This window comes from Mandrillus leucophaeus, unplaced genomic scaffold, assembly GCF_000951045.1.
Source record: "Mandrillus leucophaeus isolate KB7577 unplaced genomic scaffold, Mleu.le_1.0 Scaffold149, whole genome shotgun sequence".
In the NCBI taxonomy this organism is placed as follows: Eukaryota; Metazoa; Chordata; class Mammalia; order Primates; family Cercopithecidae; genus Mandrillus; species Mandrillus leucophaeus.
Window position 1 is genome coordinate 1,053,740 of NW_012101465.1, and position 19,738 is coordinate 1,073,477.

Consider the following 19,738-nt stretch of genomic DNA (forward strand, 5'->3'; position numbering starts at 1 on the left):
AGGCCAAACTGATAGGACCTAAGATGACCCAGTATTCCCAGTAATCATGGTTGTTTTTGGTGACCTATCATCATGTTAGTAATATTAGTAATGACAGGTCACTGAAAATGTTCCTACTAACATGATGATACTTAAAATGTCTTGGGGAAAAAATCTGAATAGGAAACGCAGCAATAAATATTTTGTTGAGTACTACATTCATCAAGTAATTTGAGGAATATATTAAAATTTTAATTTTTAAATGTTCTCCTAAATGATTTGTTTGAATGAAGAAAGGCATAGTTTCTACAGAATATTCATTTTGGGAAACAGCGTTTAGAAGTACAGGTACTTCGGTGAGTAAGACCAGGGTTTGATTGCAAGTTCGACCATTTAATAGGTGTGTGACCTTCACCATAGTATCAACTGATGTTATCCTCAATGTCCATGTCTATAAAAGGAATATAACAAGATCATTTTGGCTGGTTATGAGGAAAAATTGAATAGTAAAATGTACATAAAGCCTTTAATAAAGTGCTAACCTCTAAGTGTATTGATATAATTGTTTAAAAATATTTAACTTGAGTAAACTCATACCTAGTATTGTGGTCTGAAAATCTTTGGCCACTCTGCGTTATGGCTGGGACTAATTTTGATTTGGGTTTCTAAACAAGATGTATCTTTTGTTCTAGTTTTGTTCTATAATATTGTTTATTGCTTCTCCAAATGAGGTTTGTGACTATCAAGATAAGTGAAGTAAAACACCAAAGCTTACACTATCATGACCAATACAAACTTAGAGAAAACAACTTGGAATTGAATCACGCTGTACTTGAGGTGATTTCACCCAGAAGTTAACAATAAGGTATAGATTGTTTTTAAGAAGTCTAAGTAGAGACTGAAATATCCATTTTAAAATCGTGACTTACTTTGCTAGCGATAGCAGCAGGAAGCAGACAAATGCCTAGGCAGATAGGGACAGGTCCCTGGTGAAAACCCACCTCCAAGCCAAAGACAGTTTAAAGCCTGAAATCCAAGCTACAAGTCAAATCCATGGACTGGACTGAGAATCTGTCTTCCCATTTGCTGTGCTTTCCTCTGATTGATCCCCACCCTTCACCTATTTTACACATACCAACCCTTTTCTAATTGGTTTTCTACACTGCCATGGCCACCTTTGAGTGATGCCTTTGCTTTACCCTTCCCTTGCACACTCACAAATATAACAGCATGTGCTCTCCTATTCTGAGCCAATAAAAGCCCCAGACTCAGCCACACTGGGGGAGAAACTACCCAACTATGGGGGTGGAGGACCACCCACTCATCCCCTCTCCACTGAGAGGTGTTCCACTGCTCAATAAATTATTCTCTGCCCTTCTCACTCTTCGTTTGTCAGCATATCCTCATTCTTCTTAGACACGTGACAAGGGCTCAGGACCCACCAAACATGGGTACAGAGAAGGCTGTCACACTGTGGCCCTCTGCCCTCTAACAAGCAGAGGGCAGCCAGCCCACATGACAGAAACAGCACGGGGCTGAGCCAGCCCCAAAGCCATGGGCCAAGGCAGAGCAAGGACATTACTGGCCAGGTGTCTCTGGCCGGCAAAAGTGATCAAGAAATGTCCTGTGTCACTAGGTTTCTCTTATGCCTATAGAATTTAATAGTTCTCAATTACTTTCTGACCAATTTTTGTTTCTTCTATCTCTTTGACAAATAACATCTATAATTAACTAAATGTCATACATTTGAAAGAAATATAAAATCCTTTCCAATAGAATACTACAGTTCATTCATACTAAAATCAAATAAATGAAAAACACATAAAGCAAGATAGAAGCAATTTCTACTTTAAGAACTTACTTTCATTTTTCTTCCCATCATTTGGCCACCTTGAAGCAAATTACCAAATTATATTAAAAATCTTTATGATATCAAATATAGAAAGAGATTGAAATTCATTCACATTTTAAAATGTCAGTATAATTTAGATGAATTATATTTATTACACATGAAACATCTGATCAGAGTATAGTATTGCCACTCAAGTTGCAGTGAGTTAGCTCTCTAAAGTCTCCTCTGGATGGGCCCACCCTCCTCTCTTCATGTCTCTATATTTTCTAATATCCTTCCATTTGTTCCCAAAGATATTTTTGTGCTATTTGGAAAATCTATTAACTCATAAATTCAACACATACTTTTAAAAAGTACTCTTATGAAATAAACCATAAATTTTCACTAGGAAACTTAAAAGTCTGTACTAATGGATCATAGCTTATTGATTAAAACACCTATTTGAAAAGATACACATTATTTCAAATCAATTGCAGTGTTACTAACCAATTGAATCCCCTATACCTGCAGGAAATAAAAAATAAAAAACAAAAATCCACTGTCCCATACACACTGTAAAAGGATGTCTATTTCCATACATAGCTATGTTAAAGGCACACATCAAGAAACTCTAAAACTCTGACAACTCAAAAATAGTAAATTTTCTGAAGGTCACAACCCTAATACAATTAACTATGTACAAAAAATAAAATGTCTCCTTCTCCCTCAAAGAGAAATGATGTGTTTTAATCTACTCTGCTGATAAAGCTTTTATGTAATATTTTCCTGGTTTAAAAAAATAGTTTAGTTCATTCTTCTATCATCACATCTGCAGGTACACAAATAACTTAAGTTGATGACGTAAAATTGAGAAATATTTTTAGAAAAGCTTACCATTGTCATTTTTCAGCATCCCGTTGCTGAGTTGTTTTAATCTCTTTTGATGTGATTTGCCATTATAGTGGATTTGTGCTTGAGCGGCCGAATTCAGCTGAATGTTACATACGTTGCACAAAGTAAAGTTGGTATGTTTCTTTTCTCTTTCTGGTTTTTCTTCAAAGTCATCAGGTATTAATTCAGCCTCACTCTCGCCATCGTGTACACAGGTGAAATCTGGGGGTGCAAGGAAAGTTATGAACACGCAGATCAAGATTTTTATATTACTTCATATTTATTAAATTGGATGGCAAATACATATTGATCCACATACAAGAATTAAAAATTTCTATATACTCTCATTCTAACAGATTGTTTTCATACTATGCTAAAGTAGACAATCTCTTTAATGGAATATAAATGGCAAATGTTTAACTTTTTAAAAAATCTGTTCCCAATACTATGCTATATATTTTTATTACTTCATTTAATTATCATAATAATGAAATAAGCACTATAGCTTTCCCTTTTTTATAGCTGAGGAGACTAAGTTTTAGAATGATTAAACGACTTGTCTAAGGTCACACAGCTAACAAGTGGTATAGCTGTCATAAGCATTCAGTTTATCTCTAAATTCAAAGTTTTTAATCATCATGTTCTCTAGTATGTATTAATGAATTAGACAGTTTTGTTTTAATTCAACTAAATAAAATTCTTATATGCCTTACTAGTTAAGTAAAGTGACTTACATCTGGATGGACACATTCTACACACACAAAGATGCTAAAACTGTTTCAATACCCCCAAATTTATATTTTATACCTGACACACAAGAGAGGCTTTGAATACCCAAGATAGCCTCATAATCAGGATACCAAAAAAATGTGACTGACTTATGGCTTACATTGGAAATCATTACTTTTGGATAAATGTATGCTATGTATACTAAAACCAAAGAGAAAAGGTCAAATCATAATTTCAGTATCTCTGGCCTTAAAATGACATTTTTTAATTTATTTGAGACAGGGTTTCACTCTGTCACTTAAGTTGGAATGCAGTGGCATGATCTTGGCTCGGCACAGCCTTGACCTCCTGGGCTCAAGCAGTCCTCCCACTTCAGCCTCCTAAGTAGTTGGAACTACAGCTGTGTGCCACCGATTATTGTCCAGTCAGATGACAATAATTAGAGTAAGTATTGTAATCTATATTTAACATCCACTCACAAGTAATTTAAAATAGTAATACCTCATTTCTAAGTTTTCTCTACTTCCGCTACGCAGGCCTCTCTAGCACACTATGGTCCAGATAGGAGTTCTCCATTCCAATTCTCCCAATTCCTTAAGGAGTTATTTTAAAGTCTTTGAAAAATATTAGCAGAGAAAAACAGTCATGATTTTAATGTGCATTTATTAACTGACTGCTACGTGGCAGCATCCTCCTAGGTTCTGGAGTTAAACTGACAAGCATCACAGAAGTGGTCCTTGCAATTAGACAAACTTGATGCAAAAGCCATGGACTTTGGTATGACGCAAATGAGATAACAAATGTTGAAATGTTTTTAACAATATGGAAGCATTATCAGTTCACCAATAAAATTTTAAGGAAAATCAAACTAGTGAACTCACGCAAAAATGACTAATACTTGAATCTATTTACCGGTATTGAAGTCACTATCCAAATTCCAAAATGAGTAAAAGATTGGTCAGTGCATAATGCGTGCTTTCTTTGTGAACTGATTCATTTAAAATATGTTAACTTCCTTTTAAAAAGGAAACTCTATCTTTCTTACTCAGATAACCTCGTTAAAATAATTTAAATATGCAATTTAAATGGTCATTTTAAAAGAAAAGCTATCAGCTTTGTAAAATGATTATATAATTTTAATGAAAGGAAAACATGTAAGTGTATCAGCTTTTCTTATTTTATATAAATAAAAACAGTAAGTATCTCTCCAGGTTATAATCAGAACATTTCAAAACTTCTTTTTGTAGAGTTGCTTTATGCTTAAATCTTTTATCTCAAATACTGTTAAGTAGTAAAATGATAGTAAATGATGGTATGCTAAAATCACTGCAATATGCATAGCCATTAAAAGCAGATCAGGAAAGTTTTATAATACAGGAAAATAGTGGCCGGGCGCGGTGGCTCACGCTTGTAATCCCAGCACTTGGGGAGGCTGAGGCGGGCGGATCACGAGGTCAGGAGATCGAGACCATCCTGGCTAACACGGTGAAACCTCGTCTCTACTAAAAATACAGAAAATTAGCCGGGCGTGGTGGCGGGCGCCTGTAGTCCCAGCTACTCAGGAGGCTGAGGCAGGAGAATGGCGTGATCGTGCCACTGCACTCCAGCCTGGGCTACAGAGCGAGACTCTGTCTCAAAAAAAAAAAAAAAAAAAAGGGAAAATATTTTGTATATAAGTAAAAAACAAACGTAAGATGCAAATTTACATATAGTATGTTTACAACCATATGAAGCACAAACTGGACTTAGAAAAAGTATTAGAATTATTTCATTCTGAGTGGCAAGATTAGAGTTGGCTTGTTTTCCTTTACCATTTCTGTATTTAAAAAATTTGACATGATGACCATTTATTATGAAAAAATAAATCAATATATTTCAAAGAAGCCAAAGAGCTTATTTCCTCTAGCGTGAACAGCTTAGGTTTGCCAGAACGAGGCAATGCTACAGAGATAGTCACAGTAGGTGAGCCCTTGTAACACATCATTTTTGCTAAACATATGCATATATTTGGAAGAAAATATTTTTTTATTTGATTCACATTTCCATCTTGACCCACAAAATAAGAACATGTGCTAACAATTTAGCAGGGGAAAATACTGGAGAATTTTCTTTCAAGCCTCTGAGATTTATTTGCTTTACACATGAGGAATTCCCTGCTCAGCTGAGAAAGACTATATTACCAGACAATGTCAACAATTTTGTAGTAAGGTGCAAAAATGACAACTTTCAAAGGAAATAGAAACTATGTGGTATGGACACTAAGGGAAAAAGAGAACCTCAAATAAATTATTGTGGCTGGCGCAGGACATCATAAAACATTTACAGATTTTGCAGGAAAACTGCAGTGGCTCAACTGGCACTCTGTGAAGTAGGAGGCAATGTTCATAAGTGATTTTCCTTCCCAATACGATAAAAACGTCATATTTAAATTGTTAAATGGAAATTTGACACATTTGAGTTTCACTGAGAAAAAGTTCAGCAGCCATCCGTAAACTTAAGGTGACTCTCTTGAAACCCAAAATAATTGATCAATTTGTCCACTTTTTTCCCTCCTAACCTTCCTCCCTCAGAACCAAAAGACACTGGAAAGATGTTTGGCTTAATACAGTAATGTAGGTATAGACAGCACTCTTTAACAGGTTCAAGAACTGGAATTATCCCGGGAGTAATTATCAAAGGAATGAGGTGTTTGTTTGTGTGAGTGTGTTTTAATTATCTAGATGTGGAGACTGCTTTACTCTTGCAGACTCACAGAAGTAATTAAAATGTGGCACACATAAGATGACTCATTTTTGGTAAGCTATATTAAACAACGTATGTGAGAGAAGTTGAGAAAAAATAAAAGTAGAAACAATATTTTTCTGGGATGCAATGTGGTTCTTGCAGTTGATTTATTTAGTGCATTGTTTTGACACAAGCTGAAATGTCACCACCTTTGCCAAAGGACCAGCTGTTGGTATCAAGACTGCCCTGAGAAGAGCTCATATTCTCTAACCCATGCCACCCTTGGCATTAACAGGCTATATCCCTGCTGGACCCTAAAATTCATGTAAGCTAATTAAGAATCAAAAGTTGTAGACACAGAGACCAATGGAAAAAACTCCCAAGAACCAAAGCTGGAGCAACTTGAGCAATAATCTGAGTAACATATTATTGGATTAAAACCTAAAGTATAAAATAAATTTCAATGAGTACATACTGATGTAAATATAAATGGAGGAGATAGATACCGAACTCTCATTTAAAAGTATTCCAAATAACTTAAATAGACATCCTCCATTCAAAGCCGGATAGGGCACAACACTCTTCAAGTATAGGTTATGCTTAGTGACTTGCATCTAAATAGTGTGGTACAGAAAGAGGAGAAAAGTAGCTTTATGGTGAAGAAACCTGACAATTAATACTTCAGCCACATCACATTTCACATCCACAGGGATAGGTCACACTGATAGCAAGAATCCTTAATATGATGTGCTAACAATGATATTTTGCCTCTGTGATCTTCCTCACAGAAATAATAGACAAACACAAACTAAGGAACTGTATACAAAATACCTGACCAATATTCAAAACTGTCAAGGTCATCAAAACTAGGGGAAGTCTGCGAAATTGTTACAGCCCAGTGGAGCCTAAAGAAATACTAAAACTAAATGAAATGTGGTATCCTGGATGGGGCCTTGAAACAAAACATGAACATCAGAGGAAAAATTAATGAAATCCAAATAAAACATAGAGTATCATTAATGATAATGTATTATTAGTTCATTAGTTGTAACAAATGTACCATACTTACAAAAGATATCAACAATAGAGGAAATTGGATGGGAAGTCTGTGGGAACTCGACCAATTTGGCAATTTTTCTGCAACTCTAAGACAATTATACAGAAAAGTTTTATTTAATATCTTTTTAAATTTGGAAAATAGAGCAGAGACCATTTTCTCTCCTTGACAATAAAACAGGAACCTCTTGAGAACTGTGTGCTCTGGGAAAGAACTGAGAAAGAAACTTTTGTTCTCTTTATTCCTTGCTCATTCATCCTGCGCTAGAAATAAACTATGTGATTTGAAGAATGAGGGAAACATTCACTGCTTCACGTGCGGTCCACCATCGGATGGATCTTTATCTCAAATTTGCCTGAAATGACTTTCTCCTATCTTCTTGCTTGCCATATACACACTTACAATGGAAAGGCTCCCCAGCCCTATAGAAAGCTCAGAATTCTCCTGAGGTAGTTAATAGGTAGTTAAATTCAATTCAGAAAAAAAGCGCTGAGGGTTGAAAATCCAATATGGAACACAGTTCTAAGTCATTTTATCTAATTGAAAATTTCCTTCTGAATAACTGAGCTACCAACCCACTAACAAAAAATCTAATACACCTCAACTGATTTCTTCTATTTATTATCAGTTTCAATTAAGATTATAAGCCATTTATACACACACACACACACACACACACAGAGGTATCCAGTCAACCACCACATAATTAACAATTTATAAACTTCATATTCGCTTTACTGTTTCAATCCTATTGCAACTCCCACAATCATTAATATAAAATTAAAGTATGTAAAATAGTGTATATAGTTGACAACCAAACCCTATTTTATTTTATTTTTTATTTATTTATTTATTTTTTGAGACGGAGTCTCGCTCTGTCACCCAGGCTTGAGTGCAGTGACGCGATCTCGGCTCACTGCAAACTCAGCCTTCTGGGTTCACGCCATTCTCCCGCCTCAGCCTCCTGAGTAGCTGGGACTACAGGCGCCGCCACCACGCCCGGCTAGTTTTTTGTATTTTTAGTAGAGACGGGGTTTCACCATGTTAGCCAGGATGGTCTCGATCTCCTGACCTCGTGATCCACCCGCCTCGGCCTCCCAAAGTGCTGGGATTACAGGCTTGAGCCACCGCGCCCGGCCCCAATTTTAATGAGTAGAAATTTTTTCCTGCAAATAATGTCAGTGTTTTATCTTACTGTTAACAAGCCAGGTTACATCGTTTTGTCCGTGATCGGCTTTACTTGTTGTTCTTGCATCTGCTGTCTTGTCAAAGCGGCAAGCCTCTAAAATCTCCAAGAATCTCAAGTTTCTAAGATAATCTGAATTGACAATGAAACGTCAGTAGATGACAGCCACTAACAGACAGTTTAGTGCACAATAAACCACATTGTAAGTAGTTTTACAAATGACTTACAAAATCATAGGACTGTAAATGGTATAAATAAACCAAAATATTCTTGTTTTACAATGACTTCTCCCACCATGTAATTTTTTTAAAAATTGGCAGATAGGAATTTACATATCTAGAAGACATTTAGCACAGACAACCTCATATAAATAGTGGCAGAGACCAATGCTAAACACTAAAATCCCTTTAGAAATCTTGATGTGATAGTATCTCCAGAAATTATTTTTGGTTCAACTGAAAACAAAATAAAAATCTAATCTAGAGATACTTCATGGCGATAACTTTGAAATACAAATAGGGTAGATGATAGCTGGCTAGTTCATTAAAAAGTCAAAATTACAAGTTTATTTGGTAAGCAGCTTTATATTCTTAGGTTTTAATAATATTTATACAAAGCACAACAGGTGACAGATTTTGGCCATTTCTTTAAAAATAATTTCATTGAAAAAAGTAAAATTTAATGTCTAAATATTCCCCACATTTTACAAACGTTGCTCAAAAAAACTTATTCTTCTGAAAAGAGGAATCCACCAATTTTGAATTCCTTATAGAGTCTCTTATAAAGCGTTCTTAAAATTGCTTTATTATGGAAAAAAAAATGTACTGTATGGGAAGACATCAATCTAGTTCATTTCACAGAAGGGGAGTTGTAATTTGTGTGATATATACAAATTCTAATGGAGTTTATAATTTTTATACAATTTTCTTGACCAGCTCATAAAATGAAGGTAAACATATAACAAAGATTTATTATTTGTAAGAATATAATGCTACAACTGCTATTGCAATATGTTATTTTGCAGAAAGCATTTAAAATCACCTTTAAAAATGGTAAAAGGTTGTGGAAATCATGAATAAGCATATATAGAGTAAAATGGGAAGAATACTGTACTAATGTCATGGGATTAGATACTACTTACCTGGAATAAAATTTCCAGAGACAATATCATAAGTCGATTTTAAAAGCACTAAAATTAATTTGAAATAACTTAGAAAAAATGAAAAAAAAAAAGCTATTAGGTGATTCAAAAGGTGGCTGTAGGCACACATTGCTGCCAAAGTTGCCTGTGCAGGATTTAAGTTAAATTGCTTCATAAAATTAAGAATAGTAATGAACCTTTATAAGCAAATATTTTTAAATCTCATTTTTATTCATAAAATTTATGAAAGAAATTTGGCCTTTTTTAGATGAAAAAAATAAGTAGTAACTTTTATTCAGCATTTCCTTGTATTAGGATTTAGAGAGTATTGCTTACATCTGTATATACATATATATGCATATACATATTGTATATATCTGTATAAATTGTACATATGTATATATGTATACAGATTTTATGTAGCATATTTGGAATACATATATATTAATCAAATAAACTACTTCAGTAGTGAATCTTCCTCTATTTTCAAGACTAATGTAGAAAAGTGTATTTTACTGTTATGGTAAAATATTAAATATATATTATCTGTCATATATAAAATCATATTTATAGCATTAAGCATTTGAGAAAGTTATAGTGAGTTACAATATCTTCTACATTTCACTATTAAAACTGTAAATAGTTCACAGTTAGTGCTATAGAGTACCATTATAAAAATAATTTCGCTTTGATCTAATTCCCCACTAGAGTGCAGTGTGAATTAAAAATTAAAACTACAGCATCTGGAAATTCCCCAGACATAAAAATAGCATTACTGTAATTCTGTAAATATCTAACATACATATATTGTAACACAACATTCAGCTTCAGTGGTGTGTGTTTGCATATAGCACAGCTAACGAACTCACCAATATTTAGCCACACAACTCAGATATTAAAGATAAACTGGGGGAAAGTCACAGAACAGCAGATAATCTCAATTGTTTGTCTTTATTAAAAAGCATTAATTGTTTTACATAGTCTCCTAACTTAAATATCACTTAGGAACTTTAAAAATGAGAATATTTTAATTAGGAACATCTTACTTTTATGATAGGAAATTACATTATAGAAGACTACATAAGGCAAATCAAGGTTAATGGATTGTATTTCAAGTACAGTTTTTATCACATCCCAGCATCACACTAAATTTGATGGTCTCAATACAATTATGGCTTTTACAAGGTGATGGAAGTCTTAACTGAATGTTTGCAGATTCACCTACAAAAATTAAGCCCACAGTGGCAGAATGAGATACAGAATGAAACTTTTAAATGCATTCCTTTCTCCCTTTTAAGCAGTAGACTTTTTAGAGCTGTAAGCTTCAAATCAGAATTTCTATTTTGAGTCCTCAGTTTCAAAAAGAAATTTTACCTTAATCTTCAAATGACTCACCATGAAAGCACTAAAATATTTTTGAGGCCAAATGGGAGCCCATAGTTTAACCTCGAAAATAAAAACAAAAATATTTTGTTAAAAAAGGTAAATTATTCAAGTAGAATCTACTACTATATAAATAAATCAGATATGTCTTAAATTTCAATGTCACGAATGTATTTTTCAAAGTTTCAAAGTCTAACGGAAACTTACATTACTATTACTACATTTTTTTAGTCAATGGTATGCAAATCTTTTCCTGTATTCTGACCCATTGTTCCTATTTTAGGAATATTTTCTTGAATCAGTCATGCCATCAGGGCCTCCTTGGCAAAACATGGTCCCCCTGGAGTTATGCCACACAGCGTGTCTGCCATCACACCAGGGATGCTGAGGCTGCACTGTGAGTCCTGCTCTTGAGTTCTCAGACCATGTTTTTTAAAGGTATTTTAAGCATCAACCCTATTTTCTTGAAAATGCACCAAATATCTTCGCGCTTTCAGCTAGTTCTACCCTACTTTGCATCTAAAACAGCTTACATAAAACTTAAGAATGGTTTGCCTCAGAAAAATTTCTGAAGACCTGAATTAGAGAATGATTGTTTTTATGTATATCTGGTGAAAAGTTTTGCCAAGAAAAAATAGGCACCCTAGAAGCTACTGAAAAGTCCTATGACAAATATGTTTTAAGCACCTGCCCTGTGTCTAGCACTAGTTTAGCCACTTGGGGTATTTGCATATCACATCACACAATGTCCTAGTTCTCTGTGGAATTTGAGAAGACAGAGATAATGTAGGCTAGACTGACTATGACTTTTAACAGTCAGTAATGCTAAGAGGAGAATTGTGATGAAGATTTTGGCTTGTAAATCTAGTAGCTATATGCTTTTATTCCATTTTTTGGATTTTTTTTTTTTTTTGTTAAGAGACAGCTTTGCTTTTTCCCTCCCTCATTTATAATGCTTAAAGTCTCAGGTTTTTTTCCTTATCTCATTGATTCTGTCTTCTTACAATACATTTTAATACTTTGGTGATTTCAACTGCTGGCCATGCCTAGTCTTTTTGTAACATAGACTTTGTCATATTACCTGCATCCAATTTTTCTATAACCATTCTTATAAATGTCTTACTCTTAGATCAATGTTTCCATTTACAGTTTTCTCCCTTTCATCATTAAAGGAGAAGAGCAGGTACTAATGATGATTCAGGATATCTTCAGGCTATATGAGAATATTTTCTTATACCCAGATAAATTTCCCTGAAAAATTTGCGCATCCTAACTGTGGCAGATATATTCTAGGATGGCCCCTCTAATTTCCACCTTGAGTTAATCAGACCTTTCCACAGTCTGCTCTCTTGGAGGGCAGAACCTGTAACTTGCTTCTACCAATAGAATATGGTAAAGGTGATGGGATGTACATCATGAGTGGGATTATGTTACAAAAAGATAGTAACGCCCATCTTGTGAGAAGAGATTCTCCCTCACTAACTTTGAAGAAGCAAGCTGCCAAAGCTTTTTCATGTTGTCTTATATTTCACTTCTACAATCTGAAAAGAAAATGTGAGCTTATTATGAGTTTCCCTATGAAGAGGACTATGTGGCAAGGATCTTAGGGTAGTCTCTGGCCAACAACCAGTGAAAAAAAATGAGACCATAATAAGCAGCTGAATACTGTAAACAAACATATGAGTGAGGAAGTGGTCCTTCCCCAGTTGAACTATAGACGAAAACATATCCCGGCCCATATCTTTATGGTAGCCTCGAAGAAGTCCTGGTTAGGTAATGTGTGGACCATTGCGCCTCAGAAATTGTGAGCTAATAAATGTGTGTTGTCTTAAGACATAAAATTTCTGTAATATTATTATGTATAAATACATAACTAGTATACCAGCTCTCTTGCAATCATTAATATTAAAATTAGAAAGTAACCCAAACTTCCAAGGAAAAATATTTGTCAAGAAAATGTCTTAAAACAAATTACCACCTAACCAAAACCATGTTTTTTTGTTAAATGAATTAAATATCCCAGTTGTATCCCTAATCCCAAACATACTTGAGTAAAAGTTAAAAGAAATAACTCCCGTATGAAGAACTTGATCACCTGATGCACATCCATGACAGACATAACTAATCAATTATGACAATCTTTCCTTCAGAGGCTGGATTTGGTTTCAAACACTCGGCACATTGCAGGGTCCACAAATTATTCAGGTTTACCATATAAGACAAAATTTATTTGCTATCGTAGATACACTGACTAATGTATCACTATCGAATTCGACTTAGAGTAGAAACCCATTAAAAAGATAAAATTAGGTAATATTCATTTTTCACTACAGTACCATTTAACCTATTTTTCTATTACCCAAATAAGCTTGAAAGATTGTTTAATAAGTTTGTAGAACTCAATCAATCTAGACTATTAAAAGAATCCAAATTGAAAATTACTTTGTTATAGCAGTTGTTATAAATAAAAATGTATTGCAGGTTAGTAAATTTAATATAAAAATAATTATGCATATACAATAGAGTTTTTTTCATATATAGGAGACTTTAGTAAAGATTGTTGTATTTATATTTCTCAAATGCATTATATTTAGATTTAAGCTCCAAATAGAGAAATTATGGATATGGATATAAATATAGATCTAAGAAAAAATATGACAGATTAAGTATTAAATATGAAAAATAAAAAGGAAAAATGTCCAAGGAACTTCCTCTCTTAATAATATTATATGTAACCTTAACTATTCATGCTATAGTTTTAACTCATTATTTTTCTTTCATTAATAGAAATGGACAGAAGCTAAAAACCACCTTCAATTAATATTCCTTTATTTGCCTTAAGACTTGTATTAAGATTCTTCCTTGCCTTCTTTTCAGGTCTAAGAAACCCAGTTTTTCACAATTTAAATTTATAAATTTATTGTCTAATACTTAATCTGTCATATGTCAAGAGTGAAACTACGTCTCAAACAAAACAAAACAAAAAAGGACAAATGGACTACACTGCCATGAAGTTCCTTCACATGCTAAGATGCTATAGATTTGTGGTTCCATAGATTTCCATTTTAAAAATTTGTGGTGGTGTCACCTGGCCATTTTTTAAAATCTTTTATTTATTTTATTTTATTTTTATTTATTTATTTTGAGACGGAGTCTTGCTCTGTCGTCGCCCAGGCCGCAGTGCAGTGGCGCAATCTCGGCTCACTGCAAGCCCCGCCGCTCGGGTTCACGCCATTCTCCTGCCTCAACCTCCCGAGTAGCTGGGATTACAGGCGCCCGCCACGTCGCCTGGCTAGTTTTTTTTGTATTTTTAGTAGAGACGGGGTTTCACCGTGTAAGCCAGGATGGTCTCGATCTCCTGACCTCGTGATCCGCCCGCCTCGGCCTCCGAAAGTGCTGGGATTACAGGCGTAAAATCTTTTCTAAAAAAATCCTGCCTTATCCTGAGTTTTTAGGTAGGTTAAAATATGTTTTAAGTAAACATGAATTTTCTTCCAGAAATGCTGAAATCAGTAGATACCTTGCTGTACATTGAATATTATTATTTACTATCAACTTCAGTTCATTACATCTATAATCTACCAATGAGAGAGCAATATACTTTACCCGATCTAAAATTCCCGTGATAAAAATAGAAAAGGTTGTGGAAACTTTAAAATTGTAAATTTCAACTAATAAATGTATAGATCTATAATCATCAAAGACAGAAACGAAATACTAAGAGAACATTTAAGTCGAATTAAACGACATAGTAGACAAATGTTTAGATATAATATTGTCAGTGTCATACTAATTTCTAATTCAATGGTGCTCTTTAGTAAAACAACTTTTATTGCAGGCTTAATAAAAGCGAAACTACAATTTTATGTGCAAAAACCATGGAGAGTGGCAATCTTTTTCTCCTAAAACAAATAATACAAGTATTTAAATATGATCTACCCATTCAAAGTTCACTTTCTTTTTTTTTTCAGACAGAGTCTCACTCTGTCATTCAGGCTGGAGTGCTGTGGCACGATCTTGGCTCACTGCAACCTCTGCCTCCTGGGTTCAAGCAATTCTCGTACCTCAGCCTCTCAAGTAGCTGGGATTACAGGCACCTGCCACCATGTCCAGCTAATTTTTGTATTTTTAGTAGAGACGGGGCTTTATCATCTTGGCCAAGCTAGTCTTGAACTCCTAACCTCATGATCCACCCACCTTGGCCTTCCAAAGTGCTGGGATTACAGGCGTGAGCCACCATGCCTGGCCCACTTTCTTTTTTAAAAATAAAAGATTTCTGTCCCACCTGGAAAAGCAGCCTGGGGAGAAAGATGTTATTTTGTCTGAAACCTGTGCAGAGAAAGGGATATTATTGCTGACTGTATTGTAGATTTAACCATGTGTTAACCTGATAACTTTCTTTATTGCATGACAGGACAGTGGCAGAAGGTGGCATGAAAGAGTAGATCTCTACTCAACTCACGTTGACTTGTTTTAGCTCAACTTTTAATAATATTTTACTAAAATTGTATATAGGCACAAATTGGGACTTTCCTAGACAAACACTTACACTGTCTTAAATTATGTTTCCAAATTCTACCAGTTTTGCATTCTGATTGCTTAATTAAGCAAGTTTCCCTCACGTAATTGCAGTTAGAAAGTGAGGTTTTTCTTTAGGAACTTCAAAATAAGAAAGGTCTCTGAAGAATTAATCTTTGAAATCAATACATACTGTGTCAGAAAAAAAAATGGCAAAGTCATCTTGGAGAGAAAGAATGCTCCCAGACCAGCACGAGTTCAGAAGTAATTTGACGTAACTTGAATAAACACATCGAGAGACATGAAGAAATACTGATTTGAAGGAAATGGTCAACCATGGAAACACATGAACAAGTCAGAGAAGGGAGTGTCACCTGGGTCTGTTAAAGCACTCTTCAGTGGAGACAAGTCTTGTAGTTAAAACTTGGCTAGTGGCATGACCATCTCTCTCGTCGGAGATGTTGCAGCTGCCATGTCCTGAAGTTATAAAATTATTGTTTCATTTCACTGTACCTGTCCTGATTTCATGACCATCATGCAACCTTCTGATTTTAGCCTGACTTTCCTTATAAGTCTGTATACAACAGGGGGTAAATGAGCTTGCTCATAAGAATTTGATATATTTTTGATCTTATGAGAATAATTTCCTACTGAAATCCCAGCATCTTACTTTATTTCATGCTCTTACTAGATAGGTTAGACCCCAGTATTCATAAACTATGTCTTGTTCAAAACAAGTATTTAGAGTGTAACTGGCACCAATACCATATTTGAGACTGTTCATAATCAACTGGTATCTTATGAAGGACATTAATGAAAATATAAGTATTTTTAGTGTTTGTTTATAAATAATTATAAACACTTATATAATGTTACTAGCTACGAATGCTAATTCACTTAATCCTCAAAGCACTGCCAATAAGGTAGGTACCATAATTATCCCCAACTTACAGATGAGAAAACTGATTCACAGCCAGTAAGTGGCAGAACTGGGTTTTGAACTCAGGCTCTGGCTTTAGAGTCAGGGCCTTATGACATCCTAGATTATAACAAATGAGGAGATCATACAATCTAAAATCTTCCCACATATAAAAAGACATGAACAAATTCTTCAAAAATTGCATGGCCATTCTTCACTAATGTTTCTTTGTTTCTTTGTTCAGTACCTTTTTCTAGCATCAACTTTTAACTGGCATCTTGTACTGTGGAAATACACTGCAGTCATTTATTTAATCGAAGTCTATTAAAATAAGAGTGCTAAGCACTAATCAACACCATATGTTTTTCAATTAACTGGTGATACATATCTATTTCTCAAGCTCATGATAACTAATGGAGCACTTTGGGTGGTTTAAGCTATTTAAGACCATAATTAATTTAGAAAAATCAACTTATAAAATACGAAAATTTTTCCATGGTGACTTTTTTCTCTCTCTCCCTCTCACCCTACACACACACAAACACACACACACACACACACACACACACACACACACAAAGACATATATGTACTTTTAAAATATTACATAGATATTCCATTTCATTCTTTTTGTAAGGAGAGTGAAGTTAGTGATGAAACCAGAAGGGAACAAAGTTATCATGAGGAATACTTAGACATTTTACTCAAAATAAAATTCAACATTAAACTTGAAAGCATTATAATATATATTTAATTAAAATTAGGATATATTATTTTAACATTGGTTTATAACTTGTGGAGTAAAATGAGTAAAATCGCAAAGGAGGCTCAACTGTGCAGAATCGTATGTTTATTCTGACAGCAGTGATAGCTGTCCACAATAATGTAGAGTTGTCACTGGGATGCAGTTGGCCACTGAGAGACTATCTTTCCCAGTCTTCCTTTCTCCCAGGGTAGCTGTGGTAGGCAGAATGATGCAGGGTCCACACACAAGAATATCCACACCCTATTCTTCAGAACCTCTGAATATGGCAAAGGGTATGGTGCATGTTATTAAGTAAGTGGGTCTAGACATCATGCACGTTGTTAGAATTCATGAAGTTGTAATCAATAACCCAAACTTCACCTTTCAATACCAGAAATGGAGTATACACAGGAATCACGGAGGAAAAATGGGAAAGGAAGAGCCCTAAGAGGCAGAAACTAAATTTTCAAAGTTTATTCTGTGGACAAAGACAAAGCATTAGATTTATTTTAGTAAGTAAAATGATAGATTTGTAGTTTCACAAGATACTGCTTGCAACACTATGGAGAGAGACTTGGAGTGGAGAGATGAAAGACCAATGGCCATTAAAACAGTATTCCTGCTAAATCCTACCTATAATAGTCTTGTTTCATATAGGAAAGTGCATTGGAAGAAACACATCGACTCTGCTGTATGTTTTAGCAAGTTATTGTGTGAATGTGTTTACATACAAATATGTGTGCATTTTTTTTTTTTTTTAAGATGGAGTCTCACTCTGTCGCCCAGGCTGGAGTGCAGTGGCGCGATCTCGGCTCACTGCAAGCTCTGCCCCCCGGGTTCCCGCCATTCTCCTGCTTCAGCCTCCCCAGTAGCTGGGACTACCGGTGCCCACCACCTCGCCCGGCTAGTTTTTTGTATTTTTTAGTAGAGACGGGGTTTTACCGTGTTAGCCAGGATGGTCTCTATCTCCTGACCTCGTGATCTGCCCACCTCGGCCTCCCAAAGTGCTGGGATTACAGGCATGAGCCACCGCGCCGGGCCCTGTGCATACTCTTAAAAATATTTTCAAATATCTACAGAAATATCTTCTCATGGTATTAGGAACTTCTTGGTTTTAAGCATTTCTATTTCATTTCTTTTTTTCTTTTCTCGTTAGGACTGGCAGTTCATCTGTAACACTGGTTACAAAGACAAGTAAATAAAAATAAATATCCAAACGGCATTAGAAACAATCCAGCTGGATTGCTGCTGAGCAGAGAATATACCCTGATTTAGAGCCAGTTCTGTTAGAACGCCCAACAGCCTTCTAGGCTTAGCAGAAAAACCAGCATTTCTGTTTTTTTTTTTTTTTTTCCTCTTCATTAGGTGTACAATCCATTCCTTAACTGGTAACTCCAACATTTCTACAGTTTTTTTTTTTTTTTCAATTGGAATTCTTGTCCTTTAGGGTTAAGTTTTGCTCATATACTAAAGTTGGCCCCAAGGTCATCCCTGAGTTCTTATGAACTGTCTTTCTCAACTGGGATTCTGAGAGAGGATCCATGAGGCATGCCCTATGGCATAAACTGCAAGTGATGGATTAACTTCTCTCTTGCATATCCAGAATGGCATAGATATGAACCATACATGGGGCAATTGAGAAAATGTCACAAATCGTGTCTTCTGTGGTTCAGATGAGGAAACCAAACTAAAGCCTAATACAAGCACATACATTGTTTTCCTCAGTCTATACCTTGAGGTTTTATATAAAATATTAATTTCACAGACTTACGATAATTCATAGTATTCAAACCTCTGTTTAGAGGTGCAAGTGAGAATTGAGGGGAGATTTGAATCAGGAATAAGGGAACCCAAAGGAGGAAGAAAGAGAAAAAAGGAAGGTTCAATATTATTGGGTAAATTTGGACTGGTTTGTAGATTTGCAGATCTAAAGTGTTAATAAATTGTTTATTATTATCTAGAAAGAAGCATTACAGAAATACATGCCTTTATCTTCCTGCTCACCACCAAAACTCTGATATTTTTAGATTTGCATGCCTTGTATGTTAGGTGATGACAATAAGCCAAATTTAAATAGCTCAAAGTTATTTTGCTTGGCATACCGCAAAACAGCCATTAATAGACACAGACATGGGCCCAGCAAATTCTACACTGCCTTGTGTCCTGTTGAAAGTGTCCTGTTGTTCATTAAGCACAAGCATTTCCTTCCAAATGATATTAGGATATTGCAGAAGTGAGCTCTACTTACAGAGCTATATATATGCTAACCCTCATGTACCATCTGTTATTCTTTGCTAATTCTAACACACTTTTGCCCTGATGTGTTTGCATTATTTGGAAAAATGAACACTTACCAATTAAATTCAACAATAAAAATGGCCCAGTGGGTGTAATGAAGCAATAAAAAAACAGTATTCTTGGTAAGTGTTGCCATCACAGTTTGAGATTTTATATTGCTGCTGAGGAGTAATTTCTAAAACAATTACTTGTGGGCAAATATATTAATAATATTCAAATACAGTCCAAGTTGAAAATCAAATCTACATGATGGGAAATTTTAAGTTCAGACTGACATTGTGTCCATGATATGGCACATCCCCTGGGCTCACATGCTGCAGCGTGTATTAATTTTATT

At 34.9% G+C, this 19,738-nt stretch overlaps 1 protein-coding gene across 1 annotated transcript in view; it reads right to left on the reverse strand.

Annotated features, from left to right (window-relative positions):
- The window catches only part of ZNF385D (zinc finger protein 385D), a 1,012,439-nt gene that overhangs the window by 797,731 nt on the left and 194,970 nt on the right, over positions 1 to 19,738 (reverse strand). Inside the window, exon 2 of the mRNA XM_011974768.1 lies at positions 2,705 to 2,923. Within this exon, the coding sequence (XP_011830158.1) occupies positions 2,705 to 2,923 (219 nt within the window). The remainder of the gene's footprint in view (positions 1 to 2,704; positions 2,924 to 19,738) is intronic.